Source organism: Electrona antarctica (assembly GCF_951216825.1).
Source record: "Electrona antarctica genome assembly, chromosome: 23".
NCBI lineage: Eukaryota > Metazoa > Chordata > Actinopteri > Myctophiformes > Myctophidae > Electrona > Electrona antarctica.
In genome coordinates, this window is record NC_136804.1 from 10,218,266 (window position 1) to 10,234,990 (window position 16,725).

Consider the following 16,725-nt stretch of genomic DNA (forward strand, 5'->3'; position numbering starts at 1 on the left):
GAATGCCGTGAAAAGCTCTTACATTCAACATATTCCACTAATTGCTTTCAGCCACGTTATTCTTCGATCCATTTTTTTTCTTTGCCGTGGGTAGGTGGATGGGTGGGGGTGGGGTGTTCTCAGTTACAGGGGGCTCGAGTCGCCCTAATAAACAGTGTTCCCTTAATCTGCGCCACCTAAGCTATTGGTTCCAGGTCCGAGGATCCCCAGGGGTGAGTCCTTGGGGGCGAGGGGGTTCCATGTTCAAAAGGCATGTGAAGTGATTTTGCTTTTGTACAAATGTGGCATTTCGTTTTGGTGTTAAAAAAAACCCTCACACCCGTGTGAAGTGAGGGGCGCTCGTATCATCATACATCATCATACATCGCATTCCGTGCTCAACCAATCAAATCATCACAAATATAATTCCGGGCCAATCGCGTCTTCACTTTTCTGTCCTCACTTTTGGCTTCTATTCTTGTGTTTACACAGACCAAAAGCTGGACATGCCCCTCAAAAAAAAGGGGAAAAAAAGAAAGGAAGTAAACAACACATACAAACAAAAAGAACTAGGGGTGTTCAGTGTTCAGTGTATGTGTGAGTCAGTAAGAGCAAGCTTACTTAAGAGCAAGGGCGGTATTGCAGTCGCTGTTCCGCACTGTTGTGACGAAAAGAGAGCCAGTCTCCCTAGGGAGGTCCTCGGGGCAGACCAAGGCGCAGATTTCTTTTTTCCCGCGACCCGACTACAGTTGAAGATGGATGGATGAGTAAGAGCAAGTTGTCTCTCTCTCTCATCAGCATTAAATCAACGTATTGGCTCCTCTGCCCGTATAGCGTTTATAGGTGGTGGTGTTTTGATTGTTTTTGACTGCATTGTGGCGAGATGGTTGATGTTGAGGTGCAGCTGTTTACAGCCAGCTTAGAGCCAGAGAGAATCTTTTTATTTACTGTTTTGCTGCCTGTCACCTCCACATTTAGCTTGCTCCCAAATATCAGTGATGTCATGTGGCAGCCAAGTCTATGTTTTATTTTGTTTGCTTTAAGCATGCCCCCCGTATAACGTACAAAAGCAAACAAGGGCGCGTCACTTCACTTGATGTTTGAGAGGCGCTCTGCCCTCCAATGTCTGGCTTTTGAAATTACGTCGTAAGGCAACCAAGTCTATGGACTCTTAATGTTTCTTCACTTCACACGAGTGTGATTTTTTTATTTTTTGTTTCATCCTTACACTGTACCTGCACATTAAGTAAAGGCTTCCCAGCCATCCCCCTCCAAAATGTAATGTAGTAGTGTTCAAAATGTGTTATTCTGTTTTTTGTTTTTTTTGTTTTGTTTTGACTCTTTCATAAAGAGAACGGCACTTTCCCATTTGTACGGTATAGGGCAGCTACTCTTCCAATGCTCTAGCAGCTATACCTGCTTTCACGCGCACGCACGCACGCTCTTGTAATAGTCAGGCCTAAACGACACTCTCGTCATCTTTCCCCGACAATGCTCTCTTGTCCTCGATCCCCCGGGACTTCATCTCCGTGTCTGGGGACATGTCCTCCAGGTGATGGGCACCCCACACGGGAGCGGTCAGGCGGGCCCAGCGCTGCTTGAGCGTGCCCTCGGCGTGGCAGAGCTTCCAGAGCAGGACGGCGGGCATGCACACCATCGAGGACAGAGACAGGCACCATCCGATCACCTCGGCCCACCACGGATACACGTACGTATTGTTGTAGGTCATCGGTGTGTAGGTTACCAGGTAGAAGATGAGGACGCCTGCGCAGATGCCGGGGCTGAGGAAGGACCAGCAGCATTTGATCCCCGGCGCCAGCCGTGGCTTGTAGCCGATCATGTGAGCGACGTCGTCCATGAAGCGGTCGGCGCCGTAGACCCAGGCCACCACGATGCATTGCCACGACGCCTGCCAGAGCAGCGTGATTCCCGTGACGGCGTAGTAATCATACAGCTGGAACACATACAGACCCCCCTCCGTGATCATGGAGAGGCCAATGACAAAGCACAGCAATGAGTACAGTCCCGCGAGGACCTCCCGCCGGTAGCGATGGTTGAACCGCTTGGGAAGCAGATCCAGCGTCGCCGCGATGAACCCTTCCACGGCCGCAAACTGGCTGCCCACGCCCAGCAGCAGCAGCATGAAGAAGAACAGCGCGGACCAGATGGCCGCTCCGGGCATCATGCTCACAGCTTTGGGGTACGCTATGAACGCCAGCCCCGGGCCCGACTCGGCCACCTCGGAGATGCTCACTCCCTGCTCGTTGGCCATGAATCCCAGTATGGCGAAAACGACGAACCCGGCCAAGAAGCTGGTCCCGCTGTTTATCAGGGAGAGAATGTAGGCGTCTCTGTGGCAGTCGTAGTGGAAGCGGTTGTAGCCTCCCAAAACACTCAGGGCTCCCATTCCGATGGAGTAGGAGAAGAAGATCTGAGTCGCGGCGTCGATCCACATCCCCGCATCGCCCAGTTTGGACCAGTCCGGGTTCAGGTAGTACACGATGCCTTCGTAAGCTCCGGGGAGCGTGAGTCCTCTGCCCAGCAGGATGGCGAGAATCACGTAGGGGAACATCGCCGTGAAGTACGCAACCTTGCCGACGGACTTGACTCCTTTCCACACACAGAAATACACGATGACCCACGCGACCAGCAGACACAGCGTCAGCTCCCAGCTAAGCATGCCGGGCTGCTCCAAGCCGTCCGAGATGCTCAGCACCTTCCTCTCCCAATACTCGGTGACGGGCGATTGCGCGTGGCGAGCGAGGTCCTCGCACGTCGCGTTGATGTTCCCCAGAGTTCCGTTCAACAGGCACTTTGCCCTGCTGGAGTCCAACACGCACATCTCCGTGTTCCACGCATTGCCGCAGGTGCTCCAGGGCAGGGCGGACCCAGTGAAGGCGGAGGACAGGGACGCCATCAGGTAGTAAAAGGACCACGCTATGATGATGATGTAGTAGGTGTTGAAGAGCAACGTCAGCACCATGGAGGCGTACCCCAGGCCGTTGAACAGAGGGGCGATGTCCCACACCTTGACGCCCCCCGCCTTCATGAACTGACCCACGGCGATCTCCAGGAAGAAGATGGGAATGCCCGCCAGGAACACGAGCAGCAGGTAGGGGATCAGGAACACCCCTCCGCCGTTCTTGTAGCACAGGTAGGGGAAGCGCCACACGTTGCCCAGGCCCACGGCGAAGCCCATGCATGACATGACGAAGTCCAGCTGGTGGGACCAGGTCTGTCTCGCCGGGATGTCATCGCCCCGCACCAGTGATGTCTTCTTCGTCGCCAGAACCTCCTCCAAGCCATCTTTCTCCTTCTTCGTCACCATAATCTCCTCCAAGCCATCTTTGTCCGGTACCGCCATTCTTTGTCACCTCTTACTGTAGAGATACTGTAAGAAGTGACTATAGCAGGTTGCACACAACCCCTCTTCGGTCTCTATCTTCTATATTCAGCCTTATGGTCCCTGTTAAGTGTAAGCTTCGGGTTGTCTCTCCTTAAACTAACAAAGTCCGGGCTACTGGCTATCAGTCGATTGATGTGAGTCAGTCAACGAAATAATCAGTTTCACTGCAGAAGACGACGCGCAGCCTTAAATTGCGGCGTCAAGATACGACATCACTGGGAACTGTGATGTCACACTGCTTTAGCCATCTATGGTGCCAGTATTATGACGTCTGCGTCAGCTCCATTTTTGGCAACAAACCGTAGAGGCACAAATGAGATGCACAGACATAGATTTGTAAGATGTGTAACCCAATGCTGTATATTATAACCAGTGTTCATTTTCACAGAAATTTTCGATTTAGTTTTAGTCACAGTCTTTTGAATAAAATTCCAATTAGTTTTAGTCACATTTTTGTCATCTGAAATGTTTTCGTTTTAGTCTAGTTTTAGTTGACTAAATGACATAAGAGTTTGGTCAACTACATCTGCAGTTGATTGAATCGACTATAAAATGTATTTTGGTGGGTCGCCATGGCTCACATCACATTGCAGCACGACAAATTGTGAACTTGTAGATCGGCTATTTTCGGATCATGACACCCAAGCACAACCAAAACATAAAATGACTTGTCTTAGTTCTACTGGATCTCTTCTCCACTAGTCACTCCATAACATTTTAGTCCAGTCTTAATTCATTGACAAAATTGTCAGTGTATTAGTCACAGTTTTATTCAGCGTAGCATAGTTTTTATTCAGTTTCTATTTACTTTTCGCCGGTGAAAAAAGGTATATCTGACCAATCTGGCGACAAGGATGGCTTATATTTCTGATCGAGAAATGCAATGAAGTGCTGTTTAACTTTTGCAATGTTTTAAGCTGGTTTAGGGTAAGATTACTGCAGCCGTGCAGCGAAAAAATTAAATAATAATAATAATGTTGAGCTATGTGCAATGCAATCGGACCAAATTGTCACGGCCGGTCCATCCAGGTTTGATTTTCTGATTTGAAAATGTATTTGGAACGTTTCAGAATTGGATTTAATTTCACATATCCATTTCAGGTCCTTTTTATTTTTCTACCCGTAAGTTGCTCTAGTTGTGAGCTCGTCTTTCCTGCTATCCTCAGCCCGGCACCACAAAGTGTGAGTGGAGCTTTGTTCAGCGGTAACACCGGATGTAAATGTGAGGTGTCTCTGTGATTATTCTTTATCTCCCTCATTAAAGGCCGTGGGGGAACAGCTGTGTGTATACACCGGCCGGCGAAAGCAAAAGCAAAGCACTCTATTGTGACCGAAATGATAAAATGCATAATTAGGTAGTCAATGTTGTGTTCCCGTCTCTCTCTCTCTCTCTCTCTCTCTCTCTCTCTTTAAATTTACCTTCATTGGCTGGCTTAGCAGTTTAATCTGTACACCGCTTTCATTTCATCGCTGTCGGGCAGAAACCTTGTAGGTATCTCCATTATTTCAACTTAAAAAAACAAGAAAAATCGGTAAATTAAATGCCCTACTTTCGCCGTACAAGTGTGTCCCGCAAAAGTACTGAAAATAAAGGTTATACTATTTTGCAATGTTCTGTTTGAAAGTTAATGGACGTACATGATTTTCACCCACAACAACTTAATAATGAATGTGTCTGCTTGCTTCAGTCGTGTTAAGTACCGCCCGATCTCTAGTTGTCATGCATAAGTGTGTGTGTGTGTGTGCGTGTGCGTGTGTGTGGGTGTGTGTGTGTGTGTGTGTGTGTGTGTGTGTGTGTGTGTGTGTGTGTGTGTGTGCATGCATACACGTGTGCTATTATGTGCGAGACACTTTCTATGAAGCCTGTGTCCACAATGTATAAACCCACTTTTCCATAGGCCCTATACCCGGCCTAAAGATTTAAATCAAATTCAAGCGTGCAACAGTGTTGATTTAATCGACTAATACTATGACAAAAATATTCGTTGACTACCTTTTTTCACTGATGAAAACTAAATGGAAACTAAATGAAAACTAAGCTACAGTATGATGACTAACTGAGACTAAATATTTTGACAATTTCGTCAACAAATAAAAAGTAGACAAAAAATGCTAGGAAGGGACTAGTTGACGAGAGGGACTCTAGCAGTGATTCTCAACCCGTTTAATTTCAAGGACCCCCAGTTTCACATGCATTAGTCTACAGACATGACATTTCTATCTCGGGGACACCAATTTATATTGTAAAATCAATGTTAATCTAACTCCGAGAGTGTAGGCCTACAAAATAATGGAACCAAATTGACCTGTACTGTACATGGTCCATTTGGTTCCATTTGTACACTCTCAGAGTTACAGACCCATTTGGTTCCAAACTATCATCTAGCTGGGGACCCCCTGGAACTCCCTCAAGGACCCCTGGGGGTCCCTGGACCCCACTTTGGGAACCACTGTTCTAAGTGACCTTTAAACAATGCTGAATCCTGGAACTGGTGGCAAACAAACGGACACAGCACAGCTAGGAGGGGGAAGAGGCCCACCACCTACGGTAGACGGTACGACGGGAGCAAGGTTATTACAGTAATTAACCTAAAACATGATCATCAGGTATTATTATAATATAAGAGGAAGAACGTTTTCCAAAAAGTGTACAGTATTTGTTAAAATCATGCTTTTATGTGGACACACCCACCAGTTCATTAAGTATGCCTGGTTTGCCTGGTGGGTGGTGAACTGGTGACCCACCTGAACTGAAGCCGCACCCACAGCTGTAGCTGTATGATAAAGGGGGAGGGGTTAGGGGAGGGGCTGATAGTGTGATGTCACTATATTACTGTTTATTTCATTGGCCCGTTCAGCCTCCAGGAAGAAACCCTAAATACAAAGTTAATACACCATTGCACATAAAAATGACTCCAGGGTGTCTAATGAAGTACTGTCACCTCATAGACACATGAACTGGAACTGGAAAAATACAAAAATTGTGGCACTCCATCTTTAACTGAACTAAATAATAAAAACTATATTAACCAGTAAGACGCCTGCAGGGCGAGAAGCGACCGCGCCCTTTAGGGCGAGAAGCGACCTCGCACGCATCTGCCAGGGTGACAGCAGACTGCTGGGCGAGCGCTGGCGCTTTGGCATGTGGGGGGGGGGGGGGTCAGGTCAACATATGGAATTAATTCTATACTGGCCAGTGTTGTTTTCGTCGACTGAAACTACGTATGACCAAAAATGTTCGTCTACTACCTTTTTTCACTGACGAAAACTAAATGGAAACTAAATGAATACTAAGCTATGGTGACTAAAACTATATGACTAAATATACTGTCGATTTTATCAACAAATAAAAACTAGACTAAAATGTTAGGGAGGGGCTAGTGGACAAGAGATCCAGTATTCATTTTACACTTGGTTGCATGCTGAAAATATCAGATCTACAAGCTCCACACGTGGGCTTGTAGATCGGCTATTTTCAGCAAGTGAAAAAAAACACAATTACGACGGCATCAAGGCCCACCAAAATACATTTTGTTCGACTAAATCAACTGTAGATGTAGTCGACTAAAACTAGACTAGAAACTATTCAAAAGACTATGACTAAAACTAAAATCAAAAGGTGCTGCCAGAAACGACACTGACTGGCCATATACGGTATCCATCGGGACTGAAGTCACATATGGGTCTATAGCCTACATGTACAATGTGTGAAGACAATACATCGTTATCCTCGCCCTTCCCGACCCCGGGATCCTCTTATAGTCCTAATCCCCTCGTTGAAGGAACAAAAAAGAAAGTGAACGGATTCAAATGAAGAAAAGTAATAATACGTATAACCTTCGTCACTTTGCTGCTCTGCATCCTCCTCCGCTGTCGCGCTGCAGGGAGGAAGGGGAAGTGGCTACCATTTATTTTTTACAAGAGCGGTTATGGGAACACCACATGGCCAAAATAATATTAGTGCCGTGGCTGACAGGCATGTGAAGGCAAGATGAATGTGGGATAAAAATAAAAGGCAAATGAATACAAATGCCGTCTCCTTCACCTAGAGGGGAGAATAAATCATATGGAGACTAATGTGGTGAGTCTCTCTCTCTCTCTCTTCCCCCCCTCCCCCTCATCTCATTCCATGTGATTGAGTTACCTCCGGAGTGTGTCAGTGTGTTCATATCAGCGTGGCGCGTCGGGGTGGGGGTGTGTGGTGGTGTCGGGGGGGTTCAGCATCACTTATACTCTGCGTGTGACGAGTCACCTGCGCGATGCGGAGAAATGAAGTCGGGCGAAAAATGAAGTTGGGCCGAGTAATCTGACAATATGAACGGATGCCGCCCACCGACCCGCCCTGTCATGCGCGCACGTGCGTGTACGTGCGTGCGTGTGAGGTGAACGTCTTAGTGCCATGAGCAGCCTGTTTGGACCTGCCATGCGGATGATTTTTCTTCTTCTTCTCTAACCTCTTTTATGCCCTGTGTGTCCTGCTCCGTGTTTATTTTCCCTGCACCCCATGTCTAATCATACACATATCGGCAGCAGTGGCGGCTCTACAGGGGGGCATTGCGGGGCAATGCGCGCACATATTGGACTTTGTGCACCCCCAGTCCAGATTGGCCAGTAGTACCCTACCCTACCAAGATTTTGTTTTACAAATATGAACATTATGTTCTTCATGATTATTATGAATATTTTCTAATTAATGTAAAAGTTAATAGAAATACAGGGTAATACGCAGAAGACATCCTCAACATTTGTGTTTGTTGTTGGTGGCGTTCAACGCATCACTGTGCTTATAGTATATGCGAGTAACATATAGGGTTGTTGGAAAAATAAAGTACCACCTTTGGAAAATGTATGTACCCATGCTGATTTGTGCCTTGAGCCGGCACTGATCGGCAAGGCTGCCACTTATGTGGAGTGGACTATAACTATACCAATGTGTCTTTCGCACCTTGCAGCTTAACCTCATGTAGGCTACAGTTGGGTGCCACCGATATTGTCCCTTATCATTTGACCCATTTAGGCCTGACCTCAAAATTTTAAAAATATTTTCACGATTTTTCAAAAATAGCAGACCTACAAGCTCGTAGCGCGCCACCGAGTGGCGCGCTACGAGCTTGTAGATCTGCTATTTTTCAATAGCTAAATTATAACATAATGTTTAAAACACCAAAAGGGGTTCCCGTCAAAAATGGGTTAACTGTCCTTTTGCGCAGATCACGCAAACCTCAGCAAAAAGAAAAGGACAATATCGATGGCCTCCAACTGTACATATGCTGTATCTGCCGATCTTCTGCTACAGTATGTGTAGGCGTAATGCAGATATCTTGACTTACTTTATGCTGTCTTTGACATGCTTTGCTCTACCTCCATTTTCTGTCTGTCAGGGTGGAAGACCTGCATGTGACTTTTCCAGGAAATGGAAGAAAATAACCTTTTTTGTCCACTTTCTGGGAAGAAAATAACCTTTTTTGTCCTCTTTCTGGGAAGAAAATAACCTTTTTTGTCCACTTTCTGAGAAGTTAACAGGTTCTCAGAACACACATTTTTCCCCGTCCGCTATAGCGACGATATGGTCACATCTAGCTTGATGGGGGGTGGGGTTGGGATTGCATCAAGCCAAGTGCTGTGTGTGTGTGTGTGTGTGTGTGTGTGTGTGTGTGTGTGTGTGTGTGTGTGTGTGTGTGTGTGTGTGTGTGTCCACGGCCGGAGGCAAGTGAGCGCCACTTGGCCGGGCACACGCAAATCTCTCCCGATTCTAGAGCCATGCCAGTGGGGTTGACGTCCCCGGGGGAGGTGACTCTCGGCCTGAGCACTTAACCTGGATGTGGTGCTTCAAGGGCCTCAGCTGTCGAAATGGGTCGCGGACTCGCGTCCCTCCAACCGAGCTGTTAAGTCACGCCAAGTGCACGTCGTCTGGCCATGCCTTCTCTGGGGTTTTGCAGCTGTTGGGTGTCTATGGTCAAGGCAGTGATGTTGAGTGTTGTACAGTGGTATTTTTTGAGTGGTGCTAGCCACTCCTATAGAGAGCTATGTGTGTCCCTGACTGGCTGTGTCTGTATGTCTGTCTGTCTGTCTGTCTGGCCGAGTATGGAAATAGCGTTGACCACACACACAGGCCAGGGAGGAGGACCAGTACAGTACAGTACAGTACAGTACAGTACAGTACAGTACTCAGTTCAGGTGGGTCTGATTTTATGTTTTTTTATGAAGGTATAGCATGCTGATTCCCCACCATGCAAAGCGTTAAGCCTTTCGGCTGTTTTGCAGATGCTCTTCCTCGACTCGGGATGACTCAACAAAGTCAGAAGGGAGTTCGGTCTCCCTCTATAAGATGGAATGGTTATTTATACACAAATGTTGGCTTTATGGGAGGACATGAAACTGCCTTATGGTGTTACAATAGCCTCTATAACAACTAGGCCATCCACCCCACCCCTCACCCCCACAGTACCGCCACGGTGTTAAAATACGGATGAATTGTGAAAGCAGGCCATGCAGGGAAAACAATCCACTTTGGACTCCGGCTTTGAGCGAGCTTGCTGGCCAGATACGAGCTATAGGACGCAGGGGCTGCCAAAGAAAGCTTTCTTCCTGAAAGAAAAGACGACCGCTTATAGTTCATTATTTGCGGGGTAACTATCGCAATGTTACTGTAATGTCTGTAAACAAAATGTGTAGAGCGATATTTCCGGTTAGAATGTGTACAGATATTTACACATGTGTCCTTATAGCAATGTCCAGTTTGGCAACCTGTTGTATATTTAGAACAAAATAGTTCTTAGGTGATGGCGATGTCATGACAGCGGTTTTATATGCGTTGGTCTTGCTCTATCAGTTTTCTGTGTGCTTCGCACAGTGGGCATGGGTTTTATAGTGAAAGTTAAAATGCTTAAGTGTGTGTGTGTGTGCGCGTGTGCGTGCTGTGTGTATATGTGTATATATATATATATATATATATATATATATATATATAGTTGTGACTAAATGATATAGCTAAATTGGATCAAATGGAACACGGATTATTCTCCCCCCGTTCGTGTACCACACCATTGCAACACAATGAACGTACCACACAGAGACTCACACATAACAGACTCACAGAGCCCCATGTAATTAGAAAACAGATCAATATCCGTCCTTTCAAATCCTCTCCAAAATGCTCCCATACCTTTTCATGTCAAGGATCCCCAAAATGATACTCATTATCCTGCGGATCCCCCTTTTGAAGACATATGCCTTCATAAGAGACCACTCTCCTAAGAGAAGAGTGGTTCACGGCTCTAGCAGTGATTTTCAACTATTTTCATTTCAAGGGCCCACAGCATTTATGTCTCTGGGACCCCAATGTATATTGTAAAATCAAAGTTAATTTAACTCTGAGAGTGTACGAATCGTACACTCTCAGAGTTACAGACCCATAAGGGGCCATTTGTTTCCCAACTATCATTTAGCTGGGGACCCCCTGTAACTCCCTCAAGGACCACTAGGGGTCCCCGGACCCCACTTTGGGAACCACTGTTCTAGGCCACAGCCATGCCGACACGTACGTGCAGGTGTTTAGGGGCGGACAAAGAGAGCGCCACCGAACGAGGGCTGCAGCGGGATGTGTGTGTGTGTGTGTGTGTGTGTGTGTGTGTGTGTGTGTGTGAACACCTGCAAACACGCGTGCTCGCAGTCACAGAACGGATAAGGAGACAAATTGGAGAACCTCGCACCCGTAAACGCACTAACGCACTTTGTCAAAGGACTTTTGGCTGTCGAGGAAGAATTGTCGGCGATATAGATATGGCGGCATACAGTAGGAACGGGAGTACCTGAGGACCCGCGCATGCCATTTTACACAGATGTACACACCCGCACACACACACAGCACACACACTTGCGTGCGCGTGCTTCCGTTTGGATTAGCCACTTAACAGAAACGGATCTTCAGCCAATAATTGCTTCTTCCCCAGATCGCCGTGGCAACGGATTGAACAACATGCACACAGCACAGTAAAGCCCTCCCCCCCCCCCCCCCCCCACCATGCACACGCGCGGCACATCAGAAGAACCCGCCAGTGGAGTCCAAGGGCCCTATTATGCATGTCTTAAGTACCAGGTCTTATTACTTAACTTAAGACATGGAGGCGTGATCAATGCCATTTGGCTATTCTGAGTGGCCAAACAGCATTGACCACGCCTCCGGGTCTTAAGTTAAGTCATAAGACCTGGTACTTAAGACATGCATAATAGGGCCCCAAGACTTCACTCAGTATACCTGACAGCAGATTAAAGTGGAGCATACTGGTCGTTTGTTTGTTTTGACACACGCACGCACACGCACACGCACACGCACACTACAGTTACAGTTCTCTCTCGTTCAAGTTGCCCCCCCTGCTCAGCACAAAACCCCCTGTCTCTGGTGGCTTGCTCCCAGAAGGCTTGGCGGCGGTACCTCCTCGTGTTGACTTTGTCCTCTCTCCTGAGAGGAGCCGACGAGTCTCCCACAGGAACACACCCCCCCCCCCCCCCCACACTCTTTTTGTCTGGTTAAAACGTTCCGTCTGTGGGCCTTATAGGCATGCTTTGCGTGCCGCCGGCGCTGCACCCCGCAATGCCCGCATCCCGCGCTTTCATGCTTTAATCTCTCTTTTGAAGCACACTCCGAACCGTTTCCGCGAGGAGAAGCCCCCTGATGCGTTTGTCTTCGGTTAACCATGAATGCTGAGGTCCTCGCACGCACCCATGCACGCACACACGCAGGCACACAGGTCTACATCGCAGCTAAATTAATGGCTTAAAAAAGTGGAGGTCTTTTATCTCCACTCCTGGAGTACATGTGTGCCCGCTTGCGTGCGTGCGTGCATGCCCATTTGTGTGCGTGCAAACTTTTACTTTTTCCACACAGAACGACCTTTCTCCCATCATTACATTCTCCTCGTCTGCCACGCGGCAAACGGCCATGCTGTCACCAAGCAAATGAGCTCATTAATATTAATGCTGGCAGTAATTAGTCCAGTTGATGAGGGGGCGGGACTGCACCTCCCACCCTGTTGGAGTCTAAATGACCAAGCTATATATGTGCTATGTGTGTGTGTGTGTGTGTGTGTGTGTGTGTGTGTGTGTGTGTGTGTGTGTGTGTGTGTGTGTGTGTGTACGTTCGTGCCAACGTGTCAGCTCTTGATACCGATGCCCTGGGAGCTCTTGACCACTGAGCGTCTGAGTGTGTGCACGGGATGAGAGAGAGAGAGAGAGAGAGAGAGAGAGAGAGAGAGAGAGAGAGAGATGGTGCATGCATGCTCATTCACTTTTTTTCTATTGTAATGCGAAGTTCACATGTGAGGCACTTAGTGCTCGGGCAATTATTTTGTAGTCTTGTTTATGTTAGCGAGAGAGCTAGAGCACACCGCTGCGGGAGAGGAGGGCAGGCAGGTATTCAGCTCTGTCTGCGTGTGTGTCTCTGTGTGTGTGTGTGTGTGTGTGTGTGTGTGTGTGTGTGTGTGTGTGTGTGTGTGTGTGTGTGTGTGTGTGTGTGTGTGTGTGTGTGTGTGCGTGCATGCGTGCGCATGGCTGCAAGTGGAGCTATGCATAGACTAGACATGCAAATGCATACATGCGAGAGTGCGCCTACCTCCCGTATCGATCCAAAACAACCATTCACACCTCATATCGATGCTTACAAAAGCTGCGTGTCAACAGTGTGAATTAACATGATAGGAATAGGAATGACCCTGGCTGGATGCATATCAATGTCTATAGTGTGATGTGACTATTAAGTACTGTACGTCTACAGGCATACAGTCAGATGTTCTGAACTTAAGCCGTCCAAAGAGAACATTTGGGTGACAGTGGCTGGCGATGGATTCATGAACTAAATTACAGAGGTTAGCAAGGTAAATACAAATGAATAGAACAGAGGGTATGCGCATGCATAGTGAATGGCAGATTCAGCGGCAAATCGAGTGGCAAAGTGAGTGACAAAGTGAATGTAATGTTGTTTAAAGTCATTTCATGCAATGAAATAGGACTTTTCTGTTTGGATGTATGGGCCAGAAAGTAGTTTTTGCCACTCAGTAGGCATTCCCGCATAACTTAAGTTCCTGGTATGATGATGATGTCACGCGCATACCCTCTATACAATTCATATGTATATCGAGGCTTAATAAGTAGGTGTAAAGAGATTATTTCACCTGCATGTGTGTGTGCGTGCGTGCGTGCATGCATGCAAACAAACCACAGTGCATCTCTCTCTCTCTCTCTCTCTCTCCTCAAACTTCCTCTATGGAATATCAGTACAACACGATTGGGGACTGGGGAGTGTGGATTGGGGGGGGGGGGGGGGAGAGAGAGAGAGAGAGAGAGAGAGACGAGGGGGGGGCCCGGAGAAGTGGAGATTGATCGTCAGTGCAACAAAACAATGGCAGGATCTCATCCCCGCCAAAAAAAAGAAGAGAAAAAAGAAAAGAAAACTACTTTCCTTCCAGACCAAAATGACAAATGAGTTATCGATCTAGTTGTTTACAATCTAGACGCCGTGGCAACAATGGGGGTCCCCCCCCCCCCCCCTCTGCAGCTTGTATGATGGACCTCGTAATGGGTCCCCGGGTTGCTGCCCGACACACACACACACACACACAAACACACACACACACACACACACACTTCTGTGTACAGACAGAGCGGCCACCCTTTGCTGCACATGCACGCACGCACTCACGCAAGCACATCCCCTCCCTGTACTCTTTAAATGAAGTACACTGACCCAAGCCTCATATCGCAACTCCCCCCACCCCCCCCCCCTATTTTGAAAAACCTTTGAAAATAGTTCAAATAGCCGATCTACAAGCTCACAACGTGTCGATGTAGATCGGCTAGTTTAACTATTTTAAAGGTTTCTCAAAATAGTAAAACATGTCAAATAAGTTTAGGGATAAACGGTAAGCGTGGCGCAAGATAGGGCCCTCTCTCAATCTCAATCTCTCTCTCTCTGTCTCTCTCCCTCTCTGTCTCTCTCTCTCTCTCTCTGGCTCCATGACCCCCAACGACCACAGTGGGCGATCAATGTGGATACGGAGCATCAGAGTGGCGAGGGTGCAGTCAATACGGGCCCCTCCTGCACTCAAAGTGCCTCAACACGGCCCCCGGGGTGCCATTGTTTCCCTATAACCTGTTATTATTGATCCTCACTGATCCCAGGAAATGCTGCGTTAAAAACTCCCCCCCGCAGCAATATATAGACATCCGCAATCCGCTTCACAGTGGGGAGTGATGCGGCTCAACTCTAGTTGCGCTGCGGAGCCAATGGGAAGAAGGAAATTGCCAGTACATACCAACGATGCTACGACTGGGAGAACATTCTTCTTCTTCTTCTTGTGATTTCCGGCAGACTAGATGCCTCCCGGCACATTGCTGCCTCCCACTGGTCGGGAGTATACCTCCTTTCTGTCCATTATAACTTCTATGATAGCAGTCGTGTTGCTGCCATGAAATTAAGCACCACTTTTACAGTCTTTGCCTGGTTTTCTGTTGGGTTGAGGAGATTCTTGAGCGTCACATTGCTTGTGTGGTCACTTAATTGCCACTGCTGCATACATCGACTCTCTCTCTTCGGTGTACCGGGTGCACTCCATAAGAACGTGTTCCACTGTTTGGTCTTTTTTGCACGTGCTGCACAGTCCATCTGGGTGCTTCCCCATTTTTGCCAAGTCCCATGTCAGTCCACAGTGTCCCATCCTAAGTCTTGTCATTGTCACTGTCTGCCTTCTCTCTGCCCCAAGGTAGCACGCCCCTTTTTTGACACTGTTCTGGATTTTGAAGTAATGCCTTCCTCTCTTTCCCCTTTCCCACTGTTCCTGACTGGGAGAACATTTGAGCAGATGTTAGCAGATCAGAAACAGGAGCCTTGCTGTGCTCATGTGGCATGAATTGTTTGCAATGGAAACTAGTGCACTTCCTGAAAGAAGTCACATGACCTGTGTCACATGACAAACTGAAACCCAACTTCCTGTATTTGTTAAAGGGATACTACCCAAGAGGAGAATTAGCAAGAGAGTCTATTCATTTCCAATGGGAGAGTGAACGTGAATACAGCTTCTGAACCTTTCCTTAACTCCATGGTCACTGAACTAAATACTGGACCAAATCATCACAAGGCACACAATATTTACAAGATATTCATAGTAAAATGGCTTCTTTTAGCGAGACAAATCAGGAGAAAATCTACTTTGTTAATAACATTTCTTTATCCCAGCAACAAACTCTCGCGAGATTTGAGATGAGTCTGGAAGCCTCTCTCTGTCCATCTGCAATTGCACGTAGGGACAACACATAGGGGGCTCTGACCCCATATTTAAGATGATAATATGTGAATATTATAATGTGAAATGAATGGACATAAAACGATTAGAAATTATCCTTATGTGCCCAAATTAGAGCTGGCATACTTGGTTTGCATATTGAGACAGGCAGATATGTAGGCACGGTTGAGGAGGATAGATTATGTAGTCTGTGTGATCTAAAGGAAATTGAAAATGAAAAGCATTTAGTTTTTTATTGTCCATTCTACAACTCTATTAGGGAGAGACTTTTTAATGAGATAGATCCAAATCATGAATATGATTTGGATAATACTACCTTCCACAAGAAAACAATGAATTCACATATTTTCAAAATAAAACACAAAACATGAAATAACAACCGTAACAGAACACGGTGTGTAAGGATGTCACAGTGTTTTAGGTGTTTGTAAATAGCCTGTAGAGTACGTTGTTTTTGGGTTGTTTTCGTAGACCTGGCTGCTTACATCTGTCACACAGTATGGCAACAGTGTTCCGCCCCCCCCCCCCCCCCCCCCCCCCCCCCCCCCCCGTGTGTGTGTGTGTGTGTGTGTGTGTGTGTGTGTGTGTGTGTGCGTGTATGCGTGCATGCGTGCGTGCGTGCGTGCGTGTGTGTTCCGGGGATCTCCCTTTTAGGTTGGGGGAAAAGGACTTTTCAGATGGAATTATTTTGTTTGGAACAGTAAGACACGCAGCAGGAATGCAAGTTGGAGGATTTGCACATGGTCTTTGTTCAACAATCTAAAAAAAAAAACTATTCCAACATTTTCAAAACTATTTCATGAGTAACAGCAGAAAATCTTCCAATCTTCCATAAAAAAATAATAAGAAGTAATAATATAATAGAAGTAATAAGAAGAAGAAGAAGAAGAAGAGGAAATATAGTGAAAATAGCAGATCTACAAGCTCACAACGCGGCACAAAGCGACGTGTTGTGAACTTGTAGATCTGCTATTTCCACTATAGTTTGGGCCCATGGGAAACCGTCAAATGTTTCTGTTGGGTGTCGAGCTAAAATGTTTGTAA

General features: G+C 46.9%; 2 protein-coding genes across 2 annotated transcripts in view; one reads left to right on the forward strand and one right to left on the reverse strand.

Moving 5' to 3' along the window:
• tafa5a (TAFA chemokine like family member 5a) overlaps positions 1 to 16,725 on the forward strand; it is a gene marked incomplete at its 5' end in the record, with an annotated part of 107,800 nt that overhangs the window by 64,640 nt on the left and 26,435 nt on the right. The window lies entirely within an intron of this gene.
• Positions 1,439 to 3,343, reverse strand: LOC306916295 (sodium- and chloride-dependent creatine transporter 1-like; the record flags this gene model as incomplete). Its single annotated transcript, XM_079494129.1, has 1 exon — positions 1,439 to 3,343. One exon carries the CDS (start codon positions 3,341 to 3,343, stop codon positions 1,439 to 1,441), a length of 1,905 nt encoding a protein of 634 aa, XP_079350255.1.